Source organism: Schistocerca serialis, chromosome 1 (genome assembly GCF_023864345.2).
Source record: "Schistocerca serialis cubense isolate TAMUIC-IGC-003099 chromosome 1, iqSchSeri2.2, whole genome shotgun sequence".
NCBI lineage: Eukaryota > Metazoa > Arthropoda > Insecta > Orthoptera > Acrididae > Schistocerca > Schistocerca serialis.
In genome coordinates, this window is record NC_064638.1 from 263055022 (window position 1) to 263082916 (window position 27895).

General features: G+C 42.4%; 1 protein-coding gene across 2 annotated transcripts in view; it reads right to left on the bottom strand.

Annotated features, from left to right (window-relative positions):
• Positions 1–27895, bottom strand: part of LOC126467465 (probable cleavage and polyadenylation specificity factor subunit 2) — a 188982-nt gene that overhangs the window by 56963 nt on the left and 104124 nt on the right. For both annotated transcript variants that reach the window (XM_050096465.1, XM_050096464.1), the window contains exon 10: positions 6920–7114. In XM_050096465.1, coding sequence (XP_049952422.1) covers positions 6920–7114 — 195 coding nt within the window. The remainder of the gene's footprint in view (positions 1–6919; positions 7115–27895) is intronic.

Sequence of the window (27895 nt, forward strand, 5' to 3'; positions counted from 1 at the left end):
GGACTTAACTTCTAAGGTCATCAGTCCCCTAGAACTTAGAACTACTTAAACCTAACTAACCTAAGGACATCACTCACATCCATGCCCGAGGCAGGATTCGAACCTGCGACCGTAGCGGTCACGCGGTTCCAGACTGAAGCGCCTAGAACCGCACGGCCACACCGGCCGGCCCCCACCATCTGGTATCAATGCATTACCCTATCATCCATTATATATAATCATTTTCATAGTACACTTGATATTATAGATGAGTAGGACACAAGACAGGACATAGATAATGTCCGTTTGACGTCAACAGTGTGTAACATTTTACTTTTTTTGAATAGGACAATGTTCCTCTCCAATAATTTTTAGATTAGTTACAATAAGCTTACGCTGCAAGAGAATTCGCTTGTATTTTTCAATATGTGGTCTGTTGTCGGTTTGAAGGCCTTCCATAACATCGGCAACGTAGTGCAACTCCACCGAGGGCTGTCTGGAGTAGGGTGGAGATAGCAATGTGAAAGTTGCGAGCTGTCGAAGACGATCTTCATATTCCTAATGCGATTAGGACATCGTATACTCTTGACGACGTTTAGCACCTGTGCAGTCAGTCACCCAATTTCAGAATTCATTTTGAGTAATCCTGCTAAATTCCCAAAATATTGTCTTTTTATATTGATGAGTAATACGGATAGTCGTCACGTTCATGTGCCGTCTACAACGCCAATTTAATGTTACTATCCTAGGAACTAACCTGCAATACGTTTTGTATTTCATAATCGGAACTATCTGCATTAACCGTCATCAGAGCAATGTCAGGGAACAGAATGCAGCAGTGCCTTGCTACCTACTTGAGGACCTGCTTGAGTCGTGTTCTAAGGAAAGGGTAGTTGCTGGTTCACATTATATTACACTAGCGAGAAGTACCGACTTTTCCTTTTCTCTGCAAACATCCAGAACTAAATTCAGTAACTAAATGCTAAGAATATATTTGCATTGTGCCAACTCAAAGATCAATAGATATGGATATAGATATAGATTTTTATATTTAAAGCCATTCTCGTTCTGCGTTGGAATAAACATCATTCATTATTTGCTTGTTCTTGTTACGATTGTTATTGTCATTCTCTCACTCGCAAGAGTTTTCGCATTCCTATTTGGTATCGATGCACATGAAGAGTGGCTATGAAAGAAGGGAATACTGAATGTTACGTCATGCAGAATACACTCATTTACTTCGGCTCCTCGTGATCTACGCTACAGGAGAAGTGAGATACATAAAGTTGACAGTGTGAGGACAGACCTGGTAGCACAACTGTGCAACTACACAGTGTTACCAGATAAAATGGTGCTGCGGAATCGAAAGTGTAGTACGGACTTTGCCACAGTAGCAGACAGCTGGTAATTTAGGACCATGACCGTGGATTACACTTTGGTCCGTGCTGGTTAGAGTGCTGCAACTGTAAATGGAAGGCTTTGTTTGATTAGTCTTATGCTGATGCTGTCTGAATAAATTATGCCATTGGATACAAAGCGGTTTAGTTTTGAGACCTAACCCACGAGGGGGGAAGGCACAGTGGTCTGCTTCAGGAATTCCAAGCAATAAAACACAAAAAAACAACCCAGGAAGGGAGACATGCATTTGGAATCTGTTCATCGTTACGGGGTCAAACAAGAGGGTAACATTACTGAAACAATGATCGGGCTACTTAGTATATAATAGAGCATACAGATTTCAAGGAGGAAACGTATGAAGACGCAGACTTCCTCGTTATCAATATGTGCGGCATATCTTTCGTGTTAACGAAAGTAAATTCCCGCTTTACCTCTTCTTACGTGTCAAATGAAATGAATGCCATGAGGAATAGAATATTTGTTGACTGCGTCTCTTCTTGCTTCTATCCTTACCAACATATTTCTTCATTCTCGTGGTAATCATGACATTCTATGTGTATGCTGCAAAAGATTGCAAGTGGACAAATTCGACATCGAGGTGCAAAGCGTTATATTCAATTCGAATAAGCTTCCGGTGTATTTTTACTTCGTTTGTATTTTTAGATGATTATGAACGTTACGGAAAATTATCTCACATTCTTTATGTTGAATGAGAAACATTGAATGATCTTTTTGCTTTCCCTACGTTGAAATGATATAATGTCGGCGTCAACAACCTTCTTCCACGCCGGAAGCTGAAAGTTGTATGATTCTGGATTAATGATAATTGAATGTCTCATATGTATACATAGCCCACAAGGCGACGTCAGAAACCATCAGGGGAGAACGCCGCATAAAAACCAAACGTGCGCGCGCGTCTCCACTCTGAAGAACCGTATCGGAGAATCACGGCAAGCATTTCGCTGAAGAGCTCCCTCGTCAGAGAGCCTAGAAATGGCAGCGTCGTAGCAAGTATTTGTCAACACTCTGATAGTGCATTTACTTCCGGGTGTAGGTCGGCGTTACCTGGCTAAATTCACTTGACATTCGTTTTCCACATCGAAGACTCGTACGATATAATCCACTGCAAGATGACACAATTAGAAAGTATATTTAATTTCTGGACTCCAAGAACGGCGTTCTTCACATAAGTAACACCTGTTTGTGTGTGCATTCGGGAGGACGACGGTGCAATCCCGCGCCCGGCCATCCTGATTTAGGTTTTCAGTGATTTCCCTAAATCGCTTCAGGCAAATGCCGGGATGGTTCCTTAGGAAGGGCACGGCCGATTTCCTTCCCCATCCTTCCCTAATCCGAGCTTGTGCTCCGTCTCTAATGACATCGTTGTCGACGGGACGTTAAAACAGTAATCTCCACCTCCTCTGTTCGTGTGTTTAAGATTGCGTTTTGAGGCTCAGGCAACATCGCAGTGACTATAGCCCGCCTCTGGCAGCCAGTGTGTCGTTAGCTTAGAGGTTCCCTTGTGCGTTGCAGTGCTTGTACAATAAGACATAGCAGTTCGAATCACGGTAGAAGCCGCTGACTACAACCTTTTATTTTCCATTTTAATTAATGGAGTTGCAAACTGCTAGTAAAAATTTCTTATGCGAAATCTGAAGAATGCCTTTAAACATCAATCTTCCTCCGATTTCGACTTAGTAAATTAAGTTAATATCATGGATTTCTGCATTGCAAATTCCAAGGTGCTTCACTGTAAAATAGACCCTGAAAAGATTCAAACCGACTGTCAACGATATAAATTTGAGCTTTGTTCGTCATATAGGTCTAACATGTCAGAAGGTTGTTTATGAAGTGCACATGTTCATTAATATAGTTCCCTTCTTCTAAATTTTTGCAATAGCATTTAACTGTAGACGTTTTCTAACACCGGCGTTAGCAATTCCTTTCCGTTCTCTGAAACCTTCAAAACGACAAATTTTTCTGGTTTAAATCTGATGACCTTAACTATTACTTCCGATCAACAATAAATACTTCATGAACTCCAAATGTGCAGTGTTCCTGCACTGCTACAGAGCATGCATTGCAAGGTATTCACACAGTTTATCGCATAGACTTACCATAAGGAATGAAACAAGAACTGTAATACACTTTACACCACAGACGCTCACTCTGGCTTGACGAAAACATCCAAACATTGACCAAAAGTTGCACAAATAATTGAGTTTGAAAGGAAAAGAAACGAGGTATGAAGCATTTATAAATTCATCGAATGTAGTGAGGTGGTTTCATTTCGTCCCAGTCTATAAAATTAATTTCGGGCCATACTCAGCTCTTGCCGATTAATGTAATATAATACCCGCCTACTAATCAGGGCGTCTGTCTCCGTTGCTTTTGAGCGTGAATGGAAATTGTAGAAATTTTCTGTGGAGCAACATCTAATAATAAAGCGTTTTAAATCATCAAAAGCGATGAGCGGTAGCAGGCGCTTTCGATAAAGAACGGGGGAGTGCAGCGCCGCTGCTGTCGCCACGGCCGCTGCCAGTAGCCAGCAAATGGATCCCGGAGCTTTGCCGCATACGGCGTCCAGAGGAGGACAGTCTGCAGGAAATCTGCCGCAAAATCGTTACTGGATAAAATTTTGATATCGGTGTGTCACAAAGCGAAATAGATTGAATCTGCGCTACCATTACATTCACGTCTTCAGCATTCAGACAGAAGAGGCTATAAAAATATTTTATGCCAGCTGCTCTCGATCCACTGACATTATGAACAGAAACAACGCACACTACCGCTAGACCACAGGCGTAATCAGCCTAGAGTTTCTCTATCATGGGACAAGTTTTCCTCCAGGAAGTGCCGCAGTCTACAGTGTTGCCAGATTGTGCAGATAACTGGACTTAGAGAATTAGCGAGTTGGCCAGTTTTTTTGTCCCATGTCGCGATCGGCGCGGACTTAGCCTCTGAAGCGGCCGGCCGCCGGTCAAGTTTTATGTCAAAGAGTGTACATAGTTTGATTAGAAGACGTTTGTGAGGAACGGTGTCGAAAGTCTTCTGGAAATCTAAAAATATGGAATCAATTTGACATCCCCTGTCGATAGCACTTATTACTTCATGAGTATAAAGAGCTAGTTGTGTTTCACAAGAACAATATTTTCTGAATCCGTGCTGACTATATGTCAATAAATCCTTTTCTTCAAAGTACTTCATAATGTTCGAATACAGTATATGTTCTAAAAACCTACTGCAAACTGATATTAGTGATATAGGCCTGTAATTCAGCGAATTACTCCTACTTCCCTTTTCGGGTATTGGTGTGACTTGAACAATTTTCCAGTCCTTAGGTACATATCTTTCTGTGAGCAAGTGGTTGTATATAATTGCTAAATATGGAGCTATTTTATCAGCATACTCTGTGAGGAACCTGACTGGTATACAATCTGGACCGGAGGCCTTGCCTTTATTAAGTGATTTAAGCTGCTTTGTTACACCGAGGATATCTACTTCTATGTTTCTCATCTTGGCAGTTGTTCTTGATTGGAATTCAGGAATATTTACTTCGTCTTCTTTGGTGAAGGAGTTTCGGAAAACCGTGTTTAATAACTCTGCTTTAGTGGCACTGCCATCAGGGACTTCACAATTGTTATCGCGCAGTGAAGGTATTGATTGTCTCTTGCCACTGGTGTGCTTTATGTATGACCAGAATCTCTTTGGGTTTTCTGCCAGATTTCAAGACAGAATTTCGTTGTGGAAATTATTAAAAGCATCTCGCATTGAAGTACGCACCATATTTCGAACTTCTGTAAAACTTTGCCAATCTTGAGGATTTTGCATTCTTTTAAATTTGGCATGCTTTTTTCGTTGCTTCTGCAACAACGATCTGACCCATTTTGTGTACCATGGGGGATCAGTATCATCACTTATTAATTTATGTGGTATATATAGATCTCAATTGCTGTTGACACTATCTCTTTGAAAACATTCCACAACTTTTCTACACTTACATGATCAGATCGGAAGGAGTGAAGACTGTCTCTTAAAAAGGTGTTAAGAGCACTTTTATCAGCTTTTTTAAATAGATATACTTTGCGTAGACTTATAATTAGTGAGATGGCTGATGAACTTAATTTAAGTTTGTATGCAGTTCAGTCACTTTTAACTGAGAGACAATACAGACTTGAAGTGTGTCAAGATCTGATTAATCGGACTAAACATGACCTAGATTTGTTAAATAGGGTAATTACAGGTGACAAATTGTGGGTATATGGATATGATCCTGGAACCAAAGCACAGTCTTCACAGTGGAAGACTCCAGGTTCACTATGACCGAAAAAAGCACAGCAAAGTTGGTCAAAGGCAAAGACAATGTTGGTGATTTTTTTTTTTATTCTGCCGGTATTGTGCATCATGAATTTACCCCTGAAGGACAGACGATTAACCAGGAATACTACAAATGTGTCCTTGAGCGTGTGTGTGAAAAGGTGCGGAAGAAGAGGCCTGCATTGTGAAAAGACAGTAGTTGGATTCTACACTGTGACAATGCTCCGGCTCATTATGCCTTCTCCATTGTTGAATTTTTGACCAAATTCAAAATTCCTGTACTTACACAACTGCCATATTCCCCTGATTTGGCCCCTGCGGACTTCTACCTATTTCCTAAATTCACCGAAAGGGAAGTGATTTCACTCGACTGAAGAGATCCAGGCAAATACGGAGAGCGTCCTTAACACGCTTCAGGAAAAAAATTTCCAGGAATGTTTCCAAAAGTGAAAAACACCATTGGAGTCGGTGTTTTCAGTCAGAAGGACACTATTTTGAAGGAGATGCATCACAGTAGCATGTAAGTGCCACCATTGTACAATTACAAGCCCATTCTTAAAACTTTCCAGTCACACCTCGTATAATGTTAAGTTAAGTAATCTTTTGGATAACTTCCAGCAAGTGTGACAGATACAAAAGGAGTGTTCTTTCCCTTTTTTATGATAGGATACAGTGGCATTTTAATACACAAAAAATTATAGATCATTTAAAATCTGAAAATTCCATTGCTATGACACACATGTCACGCACTAGTACATGAAGTATCAAAAGTTACTATTCCCTGAAAGTTTCTATGACTGTGTCATGAGAAATATTTGTTTTTGAAAAAGGAACTTGATGAGAATAAATGCAAACAATCGAACTCACAGAAAACTAAGCTGTTATAAATGCCGAAAACATGCAGCTTATTAATGATACAGCTACTCGTAAAGAGTCAGTCAGAAACAGCAACTTAACATTATTAAACTCTGAATTACACTAGTCAACACTCATAAGGAATCCATGTTGTTCAATTATGCCAATAATTTTGTCTTACAGTCTGTGAAAATTTAATATCAAATCCTTAAAAGGGAAGTTACTTCACCAAATTACCAGCTTCACACATTTGCAAGCAATGAAAAAGTCTTTTCTGTACTGTTAATTGTAGTTCTAAGTTACTCACAGGAAGCATATACCCACAAACTGTAGAAAAATACAGAAATAAATAATTTCTACTTCTGCCTACCTAATAATCTCACCATATTCATCAAATTTAACTTTTTCCTCAAAGAAGGGAAACATGGGGTGCTGCTTCTTGCTGCTCTTGAAAAACCCTGTCTGTACTTTCGTTTCTTGCTTGACAAGTAAGTCATGCCGGCCTCTTCCAACTGCAGTCATGTCCATTTCATCCTCAGATTCACTACTCATGTCAACATCTTCACTGTGAATGTAATAAATTTACATGTCATATTAGTGACCACATGATTAAATTTTAGCAACATACAAATGGCAGCTAATATATTTTTTACATCAAATTTTGATTATTGTAATTTGCCTTTCTTTTTCTTTCTTTCTTTTTTAGGACGAGTTACTAATTAATAATTTACTTAAAGTACTGTATCCAAATACTTTAAAACTACAAGCAAATAAACTGAATATGCTTTGTAAAGACTAAAAGCAGGCACATTGCACCAATACATGCACTACTCACAATCAATAATTAATGCAAGTTTATTTCAGGCACCAACCATTTCCTCCACTGATTCTTTACAATTCCTGTTCCTTTATCGCCCAGCACCCTGCTCGTCACAATTGACCGCTACTCTATACACACAATAATCCTCAATGCCCACAGCCTTGCGCCTACTGAATTCTACCTTTCCCAATGTTCAACTGACTCCAAACTTACAAGCTCCTTCCTGGTCACCATGACCAACTACTGTACATTCTCACTCTAATTACTTCTGCTCTGAAGACATCACCTACAAATAAATTCATGGTACAACAGGCACCCACATAGCATCACCCTACACCAACCTGCTTAAGGGCTATGTAGAGGATCCTATGAAATCTTCATGGTCTGGACCAAGGGTGAGGACAACATACCACCCCCCACCCCCCCCCCCCCCCCCCCCCCCGGAACACACTGACGTCAACCTCCACTTCAAGGATGGCTCCTTCAAAACCTCTGTCCACATCAAACCTTCCAACCACCAACAATGTCTCCACTTTGAAAATGCCTCCTGCTCTACACCCCTTCCATATGGCCTAGCCACCCACGATTGTTGCATCTGTAGTAATGAATGATCTCTCTCCAAATACGCTAAGGGTCACACTGAAGCCTTCACAAACCAAAATTACCCTCCTCATGTTGCCCCAGAAACACGTTTCTAGTGTTTTGTCTCCCCAGTCCCTTACTTCATGTAGCCATTGTCTGGCCACAAAGGAGCAACCCCCACCCCATCGTTGTGGCCCAGTACCATCTGGTACTGGAGAAACCAAATCGCGTTTTCTGCCAGGGTCTGGCAGGCATTAAGGCCTGACTGTAACTGTATCTGGGGTGAGCAGCGGTCTTTACTCGGGTGGGGTTGGTGGAGATAATAAAGAGATGGGGGAGGAGGGAATAGCAGTGTATGAGTGGGGTAGCATGGTAGTGCTGACTGTAGGAGCTTGCAGGGACAAGTTGGGGATGGGATAGTGGCCACAAAGGAGCAACCCCCACCCCATCATTGTGGCCCAGTTCCATCTGGTACTGGAGAAACCAAATCGCGTTTTCTGCCAGGGTTCCAACTACCTCTCAGGGTGTCCAGCAATGAGAAATATCATCCTCAACCCTCTCACAGGGGTATTCCACTGTCCATCTAACCTGTGCAATACTCTTGTCAATCCCCATTCCATTGCCACTCCCAAATCCTAGTCCAGTAGCTAATATCTCTGCAACAGACTTAGATACAACCCCTGTCCCGTATGTTCTCCCACAACCACCTACTCCAGTCCCGTCACAGGCATCTCCTATCACATCAAGGGCTGGGCTACCTGTGAAAGCAGTCATGTTATCTAGCAACTTAGCTCCAATCACTATGCAGCATTCTATGTGATCATGCCCACTAACAAGCAATCTGTCTCTATGAATTGCTGCCACCATACAGAGGGATCACCCAATTTCTGTGGGTGCCACCAAACACAGTGTGCTTGTTTTCAACAACTGCTTCACAAACTTGTGCCATCTGGAGGGTCTTCCCACTGACATAAGTTTTTCTGAATGATGTAGGTGGAAACACTCCCTGCAACACTTTCTTCATTATCATATCCCCCTCGACCTTAACCTTTGCTACTCCCTATCATCCACCTGCCTATCTCTTTCCCTGCTTCCACTTCAGCCCTACATATCTTCTATCTCACCAGCGCACCTGCACAGTCCTTTCCCCAGCAAAGCTTCCAACACCCCCACTCCCTCCCTGCCCTGCAAGCACAGTCTCCAGATACTGCATCTAACAGTCCACTATCCCATCCCCAACTTGTCCCTGCAAGCTCCTACAGTCAGCACTACCATGCTACCCCACTCATACACTGCTATTCCCTCCTCCCCCATCTCTTTATTATCTCCACCAACCCCACCCGAGTAAAGACCGCTGCTCACCTCAGATACAGTTACAGTCAGGCCTTAATGCATGCAAATGACAGTGGCCGTGTTCGTGTGTGGTTTTTAATACTAGAAATTCCTCAATGGAGCAATACGTAAAATATGGGACAGGCAACCACTTACCTATATCATATGAATGCATGAAGCACAGTAATTCACATTCACATTAGCTCATTTTTCAACAACAGTACACACATTCAAACACACAACTACGCAGACACCCAAATGCACATTCCCGTGGTCATGGCAAGACTTAGTATTGATACTCAATTTGATTACTGAAACCAGTTGTCTGAGCTGACGGAGGTGGGGAAGGGATAGGGAAGGACACAAGGAGGGAGAAATGGGAAGAGGCAGGCCTTTGGACAGATAAATTAGTGGCTTCACAAAAAGCTGAAAAATTAAACAGGATACAACAAGAGCTGTAGGGGGAGGGTGGAGCGGGGTGGCGTGCGCATGTGTGTGTGTTTGTGTGTGTGTGTGTGTGTGTGTGTGTGTGTGTGTGTGTGTGTGTGTTTCATCAATGATTATGTTTTGCTCACAGAAATTGAATGACTGAGCAGATTTCTTCGCAAGAACAGTTTTCCAAATGGATCGCCATTAGTGTTTACCTACAACTGGTACTGTAGGTGATAAAGTGGCTGAAACTCTGCACAGTTGCCAACTGTATGTATCAGCATTACTGGACACTACTAATTTCTCTATATTAGATAAAACTCTGGGAATATCAGCCTTGTAACCTTAGTTTCTGATCACCCCTCTTATAATGGCAACATACAGTATCTTGTTGCAGAGCATGCTCTACAGCCTTCATTGGTTATTGATCACAAGAACTGAAAAATCATTTATGCTACCTATCTCCTATTCTGACACCTTGGCCATCTTCAATCTTAATTAGTCTTCTGAATCAAAAATGAAAATGTTCAATGCATGTATTCATTATGCAGAACCAAAGACGGAAATATTAAAATGGTTCAAAAGTAGAAAGCATTCAAATCTTAAAAATCACTGATGTAGGAATCATTCAAATCTCAGAATGATAGGATTTAAGAATTTGTTTCTAATGAAATAACAATATTTTCCACTTGATATGGTTTGAGTGACAAGTTCCTTGAGAAAGGTTTTTTGCAGCAACATGAAAATGAAGATTTTGTCAATACTTGTGAAAATACAGTATAAATTTTTTTTTAGCGAGTGGGTGTTTGAGCCCAAGTAAGACACGATATGCACAGTGGCAAGTATGATGTAGTGTGTGTGCAGCATCAATCAATAATCATTTTTATGTTCTTTTTTTATTTCTGTTTAATTTTTTCACAGATCCATTGTGCACAAACCAAACAGGATTGGAGAGTGAGGAGAAAGCAACAGCCAATGCCTAGATTAACAAATACATTGGAAATGTACCTCTGTTGCTAGAAAACAATGATTTTGAGGCCAAAGAATACTCATGTTGCAGCTCAGGCACAATTCGTTAATACCAGTGTCTACTTATTGGTGAGTGAAAGGGTCTAAAAAAATGTAATTAGATCGCCTCAGTTCCTGCTTAAAGCTGATTTGATGCAGATATTTATGCTTGCTCTGGTAATGTACAAAGATTGTGAATATAGCACTTCCACTTTTTCTCTGATTCTGGTCTGAGTGACACAGGCCAAGAAAATGACTGGCTGAGGTGCTGAGATCTGTAAGGGCTTACAGCACACCACCATCAATTTTGAGATTGTATTGTGTATGCATGCTCCTACCCTCTTACGGTGAACCAGCTTTATCTATATCTGCAGTCCCGCAATGAAAAGACGTCTCATGGGTTTTTCTCAGATATGCATTATATGGGCCCAAAGCACAAAATAATTTTGTTGCTCTGTGCCGCTCAATTCTTATCTAGGGTTGACAACATAATTTAGTGTCTTCATTGTGTAAATAGTAGTAATACTTCATAATCAGACGCATATCGGAAATTTTATCTGATCCTCAAGACACAGAATGTGCTTCGTGAAAATGATAATAATGAGGACCATGAAGTGTTGGAATAGGTCATAATTGTGCAGTTAGTATCTATTGTTCATATACTGATTCTAGTTTCACATTAATTGCAAACATTAAAAAAAAAAAAAAAAAAGAGAGAGAGAGAGAGAGAGAGAGAGAGAAAACTACTGTCACTAGCACATGTATGGAAATTTGTGATTTACACTTATAATAAATATGACCTTAAATATTAATCAATATTTCATAACATAAAGTGGGTACATTATTTTTCCATAGCAAGTACAGGATGTTGAAACTTGGTTAAAAAGCATACGAGACTGATAGTCTGTTTATAAATTTGATCTTATTATAAATTTAATCTTCATAAATATCTATTTTCCTCAAAACTTTGTTTCTGTGCTTTGAGCCAATATGGTTATCAGAACCTCAATTGTTTGGCATGTATAAGCATTACAAATTTTTGTATAATTAGTGAGAATGTAGATATTTTATTTTTGTTAGGGATTTATAAGCAACTATATCTTAGAGTAGGAGCATTTAGAATGCACTATAAATTAACAGGAATGCTCCATAAAAACACGAGAGAACTGCCCGATATCAGTAACTTCCTGCCACGATATTTCGGCGCAGAGTCTTCTGGCCATCTTCTGGTGAAGGCCACTGTAGTAGTACTGGCGAGTACGTGCTGAGTTCCGCTATTTATAGCCTTCTGAGGTGACATTGCGCATGCGCTGCTCAGCGTGCGCGTTCATAACGGCTCCGTGTGCTGCGCCTCGCGCCCTCCACTGCGAAAGCCTGGCATATCAGTGTCAGGTCGATTTCCATCTTTATGCAGATAACTACGTCGACTACAAAGTTTCTCTATAACAGGATTCCAAGCAGAGTTCAGCTGATAACCGCTATCTCGATTGATGAGAGTCTCGTTGTCAGACAATCTTATTTCCACAGATTCATTGATAATCGAGCTCCAAAAGTTTGATGTATGGGCCAAAATTTTTGTGTCATTGTAATTCATGGAATGGTCTGTGGAAATACAATGTTTGGCGATTGCGGACTTGGTGGGTTGGAGAAGGCGAGTATGCCGTTGGTGTTCCACAATGCGTTCCTGCACAGTTTGCGTTGTTTGCCGTATATATGATTTGCCGCATTCACACGGAATTTTGTAAACACCTGGTTTACGCAGGCCCAGGTCGTCTTTAACGGATCCCACCAGTGATGAAATTTTGGAAGGAGGGCGAAAGATGACTCTCACTTGATACTTTTTCAATATTCTGCCTATCTGTGAAGAAATATTCCCAATAAATGGTAGATAAAAAGTCGACCTGAAGGCCTCTTCCTCTTCCTTGTTCCGTTGTTTGTAGGTCTTCATTACTCTGTTCACTTGCCTAGGTGAAAAGCCATTCTTCAAAAACACTTTTTGCAGGTGTTCCAGTTCCGATTGAAGACTGTCTGCGTCAGAGATAGTATGGGCACGGTGGACCAAGGTTTTGAGAACGCCCATTGTTTGTGCTGGATGGTGGCAACTAGTAGCTTGTAGATACAGGTCTGTATGAGTGGGCTTTCTGTACACCGAGTGACCAAGTGTGCCATCACTCTTCCGTCGCACCAAGACCAGGGGTGCACCAATGAAGAATAACATCTTGCCCATGGAGAGGATAGTCCTCTGTAACTTACGAGCAGATGTGGATACAGTAGTCTTAAAATCTGACAAAGGAAACGCTACTGTCCTCATACCAAGGGATGACTATATTAATAAGATCAATGTTTTATTATGTGATTCAACGTATCGCAAAATCGATAAGGATCCCACGAGTGGAGTAGTGCGAAAAACAGCAGAACTTTTATCAAATAGTTCTCTACCGAAGGAGGTCATCAAAAGACTGAAACCAAACAGTTCAGTTCCACCTAGGCTATATGCTCTGCCTAAGATCCACAAGGAAAATGTGCCATTACGTCCAATTGTGAGTAACATTGGAGTAACCACCTACGACCTAACAAAATTCTTGGCATCTTTGCTCAAACCAATGATAGGCAAGTGTGCACATCACATAAAGAATTCTGGCGATTTTATCAGTCGACTTCCGTCACTACAACTGCAAAGTAGTGATTTATTGGTCAGTTTTGATGTGGTTTCACTGTTCACAAAGGTGCCTCTGGTGGACTCACTACACCTCATTGGCAATACGTTTGGTGCAGACATTACAGCGTTGTTTGAGCACACTCTCTCCTCTACATATTTTATATTTAACAACGAATTTTACGAACAATCTGATGGTGTCGCCATGGGGAGTCCTTTGTCTCCCCTGGTGGCCAATCTTTTTATGGGGGATTTTGAGGAGAGAGCACTCGACTCTGCCACTTTTAAACCGACAGTATTTTGGCGGTACGCTGACGACACTTTCATAGTGTGGCCTCATGGTCTGGACCGTCTCCAAGAATTTTTACGTCACATGAACTCCATACATGAAAACATAAAGTTTACCATGGAGATAGAGAGAGATGGTTGTCTGCCATTTTTAGATGTCTTGGTGCGACGGAAGAGTGATGGTACACTTGGTCACTCGGTGTACAGAAAGCCCACTCATACAGACCTGTATCTACAAGCTACTAGTTGCCACCATCCAGCACAAACAATGGGCGTTCTCAAAACCTTGGTCCACCGTGCCCATACTATCTCTGACGCAGACAGTCTTCAAGCGGAACTGGAACACCTGCAAAAAGTGTTTTTGAAGAATGGCTTTTCACCTAGGCAAGTGAACAGAGTGATGAAGACCAACAAACGACGGAACAAGGAAGAGGAAGAGGCCTTCAGGTCGACTTTTTATCTACCATTTATTGGGAATATTTCTTCACAGATAGGCAGAATATTGAAAAAGTATCAAGTGAGAGTCATCTTTCGCCCTCCTTCCAAAATTTCATCACTGGTGGGATCCGTTAAAGACGACCTGGGCCTGCGTAAACCAGGTGTTTACAAAATTCCGTGTGAATGCGGCAAATCATATATACAGCAAACAACACAAACTATGCAGGAACGCATTGTGGAACACCAACGGCATACTCGCCTTCTCCAACCCACCAAGTCCGCAATCGCCGAACATTGTATTTCCACAGACCATTCCATGAATTACGACACAAAAATTTTGGCCCATACATCAAACTTTTGGAGCTCGATTATCAATGAATCTGTGGAAATAAGATTGTCTGACAACGAGACTCTCATCAATCGAGATAGCGGTTTCAGCTGAACTCTGCTTGGAATCCTGTTATAGAGAAACTTCGTAGTCGACGTAGTTATCTGCATAAAGATGGAAATCGACTTTACACCGATACGCCAGGCTTTCGCAGTGGAGGGCGTGAGGTGCAGCGCACGGAGCCGATATGAACACGCACGCTGAGCAGCGCATGCGCAATGTCACCTCAGAAGGCTTTAAATAGCGGAACTCAGCACGTACTCGCCAGTACTACTACAGTGGCCTTCACCAGAAGATGGCCAGAAGACTCTGCGCCGAAATATCGTGGCAGGAAGTTACTGATATCGGGCAGTTCTCCCGTGTTTTTATGGAACAATCAGTACGCTGGGAAAGCTTTAAACATCACAACAGGAATGCTCAGTAAAATTACTTGTGCATTACTGAATTACAAATTCTAAAAATGTTCTTTATTCTCTTGAAAAGGAAGCAGTAAGGAATTCTACACTGAGATAACTCCTTTTAATTTAGCTTCTGCTAAAGTCACTGTTATCTCAAGTTTAGGCCAAAATTAATGTGCATCTGAGAAACTATCATAGAAAGTACTGATTTCTCATACTTAATTCTTTTAGTTGCTACACGAAAAGCTTGCATATTTCAAGTCATTAGTTGTGTTGAAGGTCCCTAAACTACAGTCGTCAGCCTTCAACTGACAGAAAATTAAAGTCTTAAGTTAAAGTATGTGATCCCAAGAAATAAGTTATCAAAATTACAGCTCGACTGAAAACGGCCAAATAGAATAGTTTCTCAGATTTCCTTTCTTCGTTTTTACACACACACACAGTGAGGGGAGGAAGGAAGGAAGAAAGAAAGAAAAAGAGAGAGAGAGAGAGAGAGAGAGAGAGAGAGAGAGAGAGAGAGAGAATAAAAATTAATGGTTTTAGAGAACATTGCACTGAGTCAGTGACAGCAATTAATAACTCTATTACAAAAGAGAGACACTGACTAAGCTGGTGTAACATCTAACCACTGAAACATTTAAAAACCTGAGTTGCATGGATTGTAATCACTGCACATAACAAATCAGACGCCTTTATATACCACAGTACAATAGTTTTACGTGCAGCACGGTGCTAAAACAGTAGTTATTTTTAAGAAAGCATTTGAATTTTATGTGCAACACCATAGGGACAATACTAATATTATCACTGGGGTTGTGCAAACAGCAACTGTTGTATTTGCAACTGACTGTCTGTATGTGGGTGTTGGTTTCTGCAGAAGTTTCTCGAAAAATGTATTATTGTTTATGGGGTATACGGGCACTCAATTGCAAAGTTACCAGTGTCCTTACAAATATTAAAAGAAATGAATATGGTTAGAAAGGTTAAAAACTTCGGCACACTCACTCATTCACATGCATTGATCCACAAGCACCCCATATCACATGCTGTAATAAAAAGGAGAAATAGTAAGAGATACTACGACCAAACAGAAGGAATATGACAGAGGAGGCAAACAATGGTGCAGGGATATGTGAATAGCTAACCATTTACACAAAACATGGATGAGCCAGTCACGGTGTGAAACATTAAGGACATCTCCCTAAAATCTTTGGAAACAAGTCGGACAAATCACAAAACCTTAAAAGACTCACCACATTCATTTGAATGTCACTTAAAATAAAGGGTAAATCTGCTGCTGCCATCTGGTCTGAAAAACACCGTCTAGTAAAATGTGGCGCACATACATCTATACATCACAAGCACCACACACTGGAGGGTTGTCGTGCTGAATTTAGAAGCCACACATCAGAGGACTTGCTTTTGTGAAGGACCTCATCCCACCTTCATGGCTGAAAGGAGATACGTCATGACCAATCAGAGGGCTTTATTAGACACAACTTATTATCTGTCACTTCCAGCCACTTATCCTCCCATCAAAGCACGATCACCCCCACAGCGAGACGTTAATGTGGAGGGGGATGGCACATTGAAATAACTGAGGATCGCGACATACCTCCTTGGCTGCTACGTCTGCCGTTTCATTTCCCGCAATACCCAGGTGACCTGGTAACCAGCAGTAAAACACCTCCTTCCCCAGCCCATATAGGTGGAGGAGGGTTTCCTGAATATTTACTTTATCTTCTAGATACAAGCATGGTAGAGAGTGAAGGGCACTCAGAAAATCGGAGCAGACAAGGAATTTAGCACTTGAAGCATATCTTATCTGCTCCAATGACTGCGAGACCGCATATAATTCGACGTCGAAGACCGTAATGTCTCGAGGCAGTCATACCTTGAAGACACGAACAGGGAAAACAATGGAGCAACCAATGGATTCCCTCCGTTTTGACCCATCCATGAAGACAACTGCATAGTTGTGGTGCTCAGTTAAATTGTCATAACATAACATATTAAAAACATGTGCAAGACTGCATCTCGCCTGTACTGTACCAAATCAAAAATTACTCTGGGCCCCTGCAGAACCATGGTGGCAGGCAGTTAAAACCCTGGATTTGGGTTTGTGTGTGCTCCACACCCTGTGACTCCAGCACATGCTGCACACAGATCCCACACGGCACTGTTTCTTGTGGACAATTAGAGAAAAGGAATTCGAGAGGCGGAAGAGCAACAGTACGGAATGTGAGTGAAGTCGGAGCTGCGAGGAACTTACAAGCCTGATGCAATGCGATGAGCTGCCACCGAATGGTGAGTGGTGGTTCCCCATCCTCAGCGCAGAGACTGTGTATGGGGCTGGTCCTGTAAGCACGTGTGACTATTCTAACCCCCCTCAGAGTGCATAGCGTCAATAATCTTCAGGTAAGAAGGCCTTGTTGACCCGTACACTGTGCATCCATAGTCTAGCCATGAGCACAAAAGCTCTATAAAACCAGAGCAGACGCACCATACTGTTTATGGCTATGACAAAGAGGGTAACACTCAAAACACTGCCCTGAGAAACACCATTCTCCTGCTCAAAACAATCAGACAACACATCATCAGCTTGAGCTATAAAGTGCTTGGACCAGAAGGACCATATGAAAATGGAGAGATGGCCACAAAAGCCCCCCTGATGGAGCTGCAGAAGAGTATGTCGAGACAGTGATGTTTACATAGGAAACCCTCCTAAATGCTACCTCTAGTAGGGTCAGGTTGTCGACAGCGCACCAAAATCTCCGGAGTCGACAGTGAGATTGGCTAAGGCATTGCCAGTCTCTTTTAACAACCAGAACAGGTGACAGTTAAACATTTGCTTTAGGGTCTTTCCTACACAGCTTCTTACGGTGACACTCCAGTAACTACTGGGACATGTGTGGTCCTTTCCTGGTTTGAGAAGAGGTACCAGAATTGCCTCTCTCCACAAGTTGGGAAAGTTGCCTATCTGCCATATAAAATTAACAAAAATTTGAGGACAATGCCCTTTGACGCTGTTGGCAAATGTCGAAGCATGCACTACTGGATTTGGTCACGACTGAGGGCTGCATGAAAAATCTCAGACAGTGCTGATTCCAGCACCCACATGAAGGAAAGAAATCTGTAAGACACAGAGTTGTATTATCTGAAGACCAAGTCATCGCCTCTCCGCAGCCGCATGGTAGCAGCAAAACATCAGATTCTTGCTGGCATTGGTAGTGGTCACTGCAAAATGCTCTGCCCTTGTCTGAACCATGCCTCCAGGCATTGTTCGGAGACATCCATTTCAGCACTGCTGCTATTGGTAAATGATTGTGTTTACCGGAAATCCTCCTGGTAGCCTCCCATACATTTGTAGAAGAAGTGGAGCGGTTGATGCAGTCCAGAAATACTTGCCATGACCTTTTCCTGCTCTCCTTAATGATGCGTCGAGCCTTGATTTTCATGAGCCAAAGGCTGTGAGGTTGTCTGCTTTTGGGCGGTACTATTTAAACCATCGAGAAGCTACATGCCTGTCCTGGATTGCTGAGCAGCACTCACCAGTCCACCAAGGAACAGGTTGCCTCCTAAGATGTCTTGAGGACTGTGATCGATAAGTCAACGGCACGATGGATCATTTGTGTGATGCGCTCCACCCATTCCTGGATGCAGTCGCAGAATTCAAACACAGCTAGCAGGCTGAACAGCATCCAGTCAGCCCTGTTGACAGTCCATTTTGGTGGCTTCCGTGCTGGTAATGCTCCATCCAGTAGATGAATGCAGAGTAGGAAGTGGTTACTGGAATGAAGATTGTCAATGACTTCCCACTGAACAGGTTCTTCACGGGTTGGAGAACAGAAAGACAGGCTGAGGACGACCCAGTAACAACACAGAATTAAGAGAGAGAGAGAGTACCTGTGTTGGGGATGTACAGCTCACGAGTTGTGATGAGGCTCCGCAAAATGCAACCCTGAGGGCAAGTAGATGTTGAGCCCACAAGACATGATGGGCATTAATGTCTTCCAGTAGAAGAAATGATTGGGGGAGTTCTTCCATAAGATCGGTGAGAGCCTCAGAGTCTATTGCCTCTTTCAGAGGTGATTAAACTCAGAAAACAGTGATCCTCCAACAAACATGAATTTCAACTGCAACTGCTTGCAGGTCAGTAGCCACAGGGAGAGCAGAGGAATGGTGCATGTTACTGACAAACACAGCAGCTCCTTTCCCCAGAGTATAGCCCTATAGTACGAGGGCATCACAGGGTTTAAAATGTGTTTTCTGTAAATACAAGCACAGGGTGCATTCAAACCCATTAATGTTCCACTGTAATATGGGAGCCATCTATAACAGGGGTTGCACTTTTATCCTGTCTTTCAGCCACGGAGGGGAGCTCGCAATGAGTGGAGGTTCTGTCTCGGGGCAAGATGATTGCCTCAGGCCAACATCAAGGTCCATTAGCTCTACAGAAGAATCATGAGAGACATCAGAGAGGATGATGTCGACATGATCAGACTGTTTGCTTCTCGACCCCTTTGGTGATGGATGCCTGAGCTTTTTCGTCTTGGCACTGTTTAGGCTTCGGAGCCACACCTATGGCAGTGGCAGTGTTGGGCAGTAGACCAGGCTGAACCTTTGGAGAAGCAGGGAGCTCCACAACATCGGCTACCATGGCCATGTCTTACATTCTGGGAGAAAGTGTGGGCTTTGCAGTAACTGCAGCAGCCCAACTACACTGACAAACACAAGTACTAGTGCTAACAGTAGCAACCTCTGTTTGTGTAGCAGCACCAGTTTTCTGAATTGGCTGTTTAACAACTGAAGCACAGGGGGTAGGGAACGTGGGAGGCTGCATGGCGTTACAAACCTTTTTGGCCTCACCACAATGGATCTGTTTTGTTTTCATCTCTGGTATCTTTCATTCTCCAAGAGAGACCCAGCAGTACCTACTCCAGACAGGGTAAGCCACAGAGCAATTTGCACACTTTGGAGGAGATGAACACGGGTAGCCTTACCACATTTGTCACATGTGGATTCTCCCTTCATTCAAGAGTGGCGTGCCCAATGTGATGGCATTTAAATTAGTGCATTGGGTTGGGGACATAGGGCCGCATGGTTAAACAAAGATGATGATGTTGTGGTCTTCAGTCCGGAGACTGGTTTGATGCAGCCCTCCATGCTACTCTATCCTGCGCAAGCTTCTTCATCTCAAGTAACTATTGCAACCTACATCCTTCTGAATCTGCTTAGTGTATTCTTCTCTTGATCTCCCTCTATGATTTTTATCCTCCACGCTGCCCTCCAATACTAAAATGGTGATTCCTTAATGACTCAGAACGAGTCCTACCAAGCGATCCCTTCTTGTAGTCAAGTTGTGCCACAAATTCCTCTTCTCCCCCATTCTATTGAATACCTCGTCATTAGTTATGTGATCTACCCATCTAATCTTTAGCATTCTTCTGTAGCACCACATTTCAAAAGCTTCTATTCTCTTCCTGTCTAAACTAGTTATCAACCATGTTTCACTTCCATACATGGCTACACTCTATACAAATACTTTCAGAAAAGACTTCCTGACACCTAAATCTATACTCGATGTTAACAAATTTCTCTTCTTCAAAAACACTTTCCTTGCTATTGACAGTCCACATTTTATATCCTCTCTACTTCAACCACCATCAGTTATTTTGCTCCCCAAATAGCAAAAGTCATCTACTATTTTAAAGTGTCTCATTTCCTATCTGATTCCCTCACCATCACCTGATTTAATTAGACTACATTCCATTATCCTCGTTTTGCTTTTATTGTTCATCTAACATCCTCCTTTCAAGACACTGTCCATTCTGTTCAACTGCTCTTCCAGATCCTTTCCTGTCTCTGACAGACTTACAATGTCATCAGCAAACCTCAAAGTTTTTATTTCTTCTCCATGTATTTTAATTCCTACTCCAAATTTATCTTTTGTCTCCTTTACTGCTTGGTCAATATACAGATTGAATAACATCGGGGATGTGCTACAACCCTGTCTCACTCCCTTATCAACCAGCAGTCCCTTTCATCCCCCTCAACTCTTATAATTGCAATCTGGTTTCGGTACAAATTGTAAACAGCCTTTCGTTCCCTATATCTGATCCCTCTCACCTTCAGAATTTGGAAGAGATTATTCCAATCAACATTGTCAAAAGCCTTCTCTAAGTCTACAAATGCTAGAAGTGTAGGCTTGCCTTTCCTTACTCTATCTTCTAAGATACGTCGTAGGGTCAGTATTGCCTCTTACGTTCCAACATTTCTACGGAATCCAAACTGATCCTCCCCAAGGTCGGCTTCTACCAGTTCTTTCATTCATCTGTAAAGAATTCGTGTTAGTATTTTACAGCTGTGACTTATTAAACAGATAGTTTGGTAATTTTCACACCTGTCAACACCTGCTTTCTTTGGGATTGAAATTATTATATTCTTCTTGAATTCTGAGGGTATTTCATCTGTCTCATACATCTTGCTCACCAGATGGTAGAGTTTTGTCAGGGCTGGCTCTCCCAAGGCTATCAGTATCTCTAATGGAATGTTTCTACTCCCAATACCTTGTTTCGCCTTAGGTCTTCCAGTGCTCTGTCCAATTCCTCACGCAGTATCATATCTCCGATTTCATCTTCATCTAGGTTCTCTTCCGTTTCCATAATATCATCCTCATGTACATTGCCCTTGTATAGACTGTATATATACTCCTTCCACTTTGCTGCTTTCCCTTCTTTGTTTCTCCATCTGAGGTCTTGATGTTCATACAGGTGGTTCTCTTTTCCCCAAAGATCTCTTTGATTTTCCTGTAGGCAGTATCTATCTTACCCCTAGTAATATGTGCTTCTACATCCTTACACTTGTTCTCTTGCCATCCCTGCTTAGCCATTTTGCACTTCCTGTCAATCTCATTTTTGAGACATTCTCATTCCTTTTTGCCTACTTCATTTACTGCATTTTTGTATTTTCTGCCTTCATCAATTAAGTTCAACGTCTCTTTTGTTACCCAAGGATTTTTACTAGCCCTTGTCTTTTTACCTACTTGATCCTCTGCTGCCTTTACAATTTCATCTTTCAAAGCTATCCATTCTTCTTCTACTGTATTTCGTTTCCCCATTCTTGTCAATCGTTCCCTGATGCTCTCTCTCTGAAACTCTCTACAACCTCTGGTTCTTTCAGTTTATCCAGAAACATCTCCTTAAATTCCCACCTTTTTGCAGTTTCTTCAGTTTTAATCTACAGTTCATAACGAATAGATTGTGGTCAGAGTCCACATCTGCTCCTGGAAATGTCTTACAATTTAAAACCTGGTTCCTAAATCTCTGTCTTACAATTACATAATCTATCTGAAACCTTCCACTGTCTCCAGGCCTCTTCCACGTGTACAAACTTCTTTCATGATTTTTAAAACAATTGTTAGCTATGATTAAATTATGCTCTGTGCAAAATTCCACCACGCAGTTTCCTCTTTCATTCCATATCCCCATTCCATATTTGCCCACAACTTTTCCTTTTCTTCCTTTTCCTACTATTGAATTCCAGTCTCCCATGACTATTAAATTTTCATCTCCCTTCGCTATCTGAATAACTTCTTTTATCTCATCATACATTTCTTCAATCTCTTCATCGTTTGCAGAGCTAGGTGGCATATAAACTTGTGCTACTGTGGTAGGCGTGGGCTTCCTATCTATCTTTGCTACAATAATGCGTTCTCTACGCTGTTTGTAGTAGCTTACCCGCGCTCCTATTTTTTTTATTCATTACTAAACCTACTCCTGCATTACCCCTATTTGATTTTGTATTTATAACCCTGTATTCACCTAATCAGAAGTCTTGTTCCTTTTGCCACCGAACTTTGCTAATTCCCACTATATCTAACTTTAAACTCTCCATTTCCCTTTTTAAATTTTCTAACCTACCTACCCAATTAAGGGATCTGACAGTTTTCTTTCTCCTGATGACGATGTCCTCCTGAGTAGTCCCTGCCCAGAGATCCGAATGGGGGACTATTTTACCTCCGGAATGTTTTACCCAAGAAGACACCATCATCATTTAACCATACAGTAAAGCTGCATACCCTCGGGAAAAATTATGGCTGTGGTGTCCCCTTGCTTTCAGCCGTTTGCAGTACCAGCACGGCAAGACTGTTTTGGTTAATGTTATAAGGCCAGATCAATCAATCATCCAGACTGTTGCCCCGCAAAAGACTGCTGCCCCTCTTCAGGAACCACACGTTTGTCTGGCCTCTAAACATATACCCCTCCGTTCTGGTTGCACCTATGGTATGGTTATTTGTAAGGCTGACGCACGCAAGCCTCCCAATCAGCGGCAAGGTCCATGGTTCATTGTGGGGAGGGGTGGGGGGAAATAACTCGCCTTAATATGTTCTGGGAGTCTAGTGCTTTCAAAAGTGAGGATGAACGAATCAGATTTAATTGCCTTACAACCCTTTCCATAATATTCTGCATGTCTACAATGCCTTCCTGGGCCCATTCAATTTTGTCTCCTTTTGGGATGGCCACCACGTCTCTGCATGTCACACCACCATTACAGTAGTTTAATGTGGTAAAGAGTTCAGTCTCAGTGGCATATTCCCAATTTTTTTGGCCTTCTGCACATTCATCACTTGTTGGGATCTTGTGGTTCCCACCAACAGTGACCCATTTTGCAACCGCTTAGTAGATTTTAACGTACCTGCAATCCCTCTAAACCCTTTTGAATGTGAAAAGGATAAGACTTATTCAAAGCTTCCCCTTTCCTTAACTAATAAAAATACAGTCTGATTAGCACCATGTCTTCTGTCACAATGCAAACTACAATTCTGAAACAGTTCTGAGTTGGGAGAACTGGCTACATGACCCCTCTTATTGGGTGTTGGTACATTCGAGCAGCTCACTCTTTTTGCTGGGAGGAGGAATGAAAAATTTTGAAGGATCCATCTCGGTACCATGAACAGCAAGGGAAATTGAAGTCCATTTAGACAGAGCCCCCATGTGCCTAGGTAAGTCTTATACAACTGAAGTGAGGTAGTTTCCCCAGAGGTTTCCCGTTAATGACTGTTTCACCTCAACAGCCATGCATCTCATCAATATGCAGCACACCTTGAGACTGATGGATTTTGTAATAGGGGTTTTTATCATCATCACAATCCCTATGATCAAGCCAAGATCCCTGTTCCCTGTGACTCACGTTTCACCATCGCACCACACATGCTCGTTGAAGCATGCCCAGAGCTTACTGCGAGAGAGGACAGGCACCGCTTACCACTCCCCAGCTCAGAAACCCTGTGGTCATCAAGCCCCTACCCAGAAAATGAATGCTGAGCCCCTGAGGGCTTTAAAAACAATCTTCCAACTTACGCTCTTTATACCTAGATATTCACCTGAAAATTGTAGAGATTTAGCTAACAGAGGCATCAAGATCATTTAGGAGGGAGGGAGGGGTAAAAGGCAACAAAACTGACAATTATTTTGAAAGGAAAAGTTCTTGGTTAATCAATTACTTCTAAAAAAATATTTTATATAAAAAATATTGAGCTCAAATTAAACAAAACTCATAGCTACACCAGAAGCGTAGATACTTAATTTAATTTATTAAAGATAAGAGTGAGTCCCTTAGCATGTGATTAAAAATGTTTAAATCTGGTGATTCATTAAGCCAATGAAATTTAGTGGTGTTAGTATTCAATAGGGAATGAACGATGAAAGGAAGCTGTTGAAAATGCTCCACAAAACTGACCACTTCAAAAAGATTACAGACACTATATTTTGGAACTCACAGGGCATTGCGATACTGTCAATATCAAATATCTGCTTTTAGAAGAAAGAGCTTCTATGCCATGAGCTTGCACCTGCTCACAGTTCTTCAGCTGCAATAATGAAACTGTTGTGACTCGCCGATCTTTCAAAGTGCCGCCGCGCAGTTACGCGCGTCCTCTATATTCGGCGCTGTCTGCCGGCCATGCATTGCGTCTTCCTTGAAATATATTTGTTCAACTTGAAATTATAACAATTGGCGATGAGGTAGTGATTTTTGTTTTCCATTGTTGACCCACATGTTTCCATGGCTACTTTAGAGCAACTATTGCAAGGTCTCATAGAACAGCAAACACTTCTCACAAATGCGATTCGAGATTTCGTCGCGGCATCAAATGCGGGGCATCTCTCGTTGTTGTCTCTACCTACTTTTCCTCCTTACGATGAGACAGTGGAAGGCTGATCTGATTACGAAAAATGTCTACGACAGCACTTCTTGGCATTTCATGTCGCGGACGAACAAATATATAAGTCTGTTCCTTTTATGGATTTCACCTCAAATGTATCGGTTGCTGTCGCAATTGGCTCCTTTCAAAGATCCTGCGTCTTTGTCCTTTGCTGAAATGTGCTCACTTCTGTCCATCTATTTTCAAAAGCAAACGCATGTGGTAGCCTCTCGTGTTGCCTTTTATCATTGTCAAAAACAACCGAATCAATCCTATCGCGCTTGGGCTGCTGAACTTCACGGCCTCAGTAGAAAGTGACAATTTGTTACTGAAGTTCACAAAGAATCCTATGCCAATTCCATGGTACAGGATGCTATTACCTGACCGGCGCCCGACAAAGAAGTTAGGCAACATGCCCTTCAGTTGACAAATCCGACTCTAGATGAAGTCCTATCCATCGCTCAGTCTTTTGAAATTTCTCGCAACGCTGGAGCACAAATAGAGGCATGGGGCGACGTCAGGGAAATACAACCTCTGTGCGATGTTGACGAAGTGTGTGGCGTGTCCCCACCGGCTGACGTGGCCGCAGTATGCCCCCAAGCGCAGCCTCAGCCTAACCGTAAACAAACCTCTAAGAAACTGCAGCAAAACCCACGGCAACTTCCTTCATGACTGCAGTGTTTTACGAAACATTCATGAGAAGATTGCCCACAACTTTGGGCCGTGTGTCACAAATGCAAAAAAAACAGGGTCATGTGTCATACGTTTGCAAATCCGACCGCATACATGATGTTCATGAACATGACGCTGATTCTGTGTTGTTTGTCAATTGTACTTCTTCCCTTTCAGGGAAGTTATTCCTCACTGTCCAAATACTTGGTCGAGATGTTTGCATGCAGGTGGATACTGGTTCTGCTGCCACTATCATCAATTCTCAGACGTATCTTCAGTCGGGTTCTCCAATCCTGACACCTGTCACTAGGCAATTACGGACTTACAATAAACAGAAGATTCCTCTCTTGGGAAAATTTGATGCTGAGGTACCTTACAAATCTATCGTTGCACTGTTCCCATATTTGTGGTTGACCATAGTAACGCGGAGAATCTTTTTGGTTTCAATGCCTTTCGCGTTTTTGGGTTCTCCTCAGATGAGTCTGTCAATATCGTCTCTGATGCTATTCCTTATGCTCAATTGGATTCCTTGTCGACGACATTTTCATGCCTTTTTTCTCCTGGGTTAGGCCGTGCAAACGACTTTGAAGCTCATATCACACTCAAACCCACTGCTCGGCCTAAGGTTTTTCGGTCTCGGCCCATTCCTGTGGCCCTTCGTGATCAGGTCAAACGGCAGCTGGATCGTCTCACTGCTTCAGGGGTCTTGCTTCCTGTCACTTCCAGGCATTTCAAAGCCACTGTAAATGCTCAATGCCTTATCGACACTTACCCTATGCCTCGACCTGAAGAATTGTTCACTAAACTTGGTGGAGGCCAGTATTTTTCTAAACTTGACCTGTCAGAAGCTTATCATCAACTTCCTCTCGACACTGCTTCCCGGCAGTTTCTGGTCCTTAACATGCCTTTCGGCCTCTATCAATACCAATGATTGCCATCGGGGTTGCCAGCACCCCTGCTCTCTTTTAGCGATTCTTGAAACAATTATTGCTCACTGTCCCTGGATGTATAAATTACCCGGACGACATTGTTGTCACTGGCTCCACCACTGACGAACATCTTCAAAATCTCCGCACACTTTTCCATGTCTTACAGACTGCCGGTCTTAAGTGTAATCTTCAGAAATCAAAATTTTTTTCAGGCATCTATCACGTACTTAGGGTTTCAACTCTCTCGGGATGGCATTCGTCCGCTTCAGCAAACAGTCGCTGCGGTTGATGCCCTTCCTCGCCCTACATCTGTTAAGGAACTGCAGGTCTTCTTAGGGAAAATAGCATACTATCACAAGTTTTTACAGTCTGCTGCTTCGCTGGCTCAGCTGTTGCATCGCCTGTTGCATAAAAACGTGCCTTTTCACTGGTCCGGGTCATGCGATGCGGCTTTCCAGAAATTGAAGACTATGCTGAAACAGGCCCCGTGCCTGGCTACTTATTGACCTGGCCAACATCTTGTTCTTGCCACAGACACTTCTCAATAGGGGGCAGTGTAATCCTTGCACACTGTTTTTCTGACGGTTCTGAATAACCCATTGCTTATGCCTCCAAAACGCTCACGGATGCCCAAAAAAGGTATTATCAAATTAAAAAAGAAGCTTTGGCCATTATTTATGCTCTTCATAAGTTTGGTGCTTTTCCCTATGGATCCAAATTTCATCTTGTTATGGATCACAAACCACTTGTTTCCTTGTTTCATCCATCAACATCACTTCCCGACAAGGCTGCACACCGCCTCCAGCGTTGGACTCTTTAATTGTCTCGTTTCAATTACGAGATTCATTTCCGGCCGACGGCTCAACATGCGAATGCTGATGCACTGTCTCGCCTTCCCATGGGTTCTGATCCGGCATTCGATAGGAACGAACTTTTGTGTTTCCACCTGGAAGTTGCCGAGCAGCGGGTTGTGGATGGGTTCCTCATCACCAGGGACCAGCTGGCGGCTGCTACAGGTTCTGACCCTACCCTCTCTGGAGGTTTTACGTTGTATTCAGAAGGGTTGGCCAGATCATCCATCTGCTAAGACTTCTGATCCGTTGCGGAACTACTATGCTTTGCGTTACCGCCTCACGGCTAGGGATGGTGTTACCCTCCTTTCCACCGAAAATGCTTCGCCGCGCGTTGTGGTACCTGCGTCT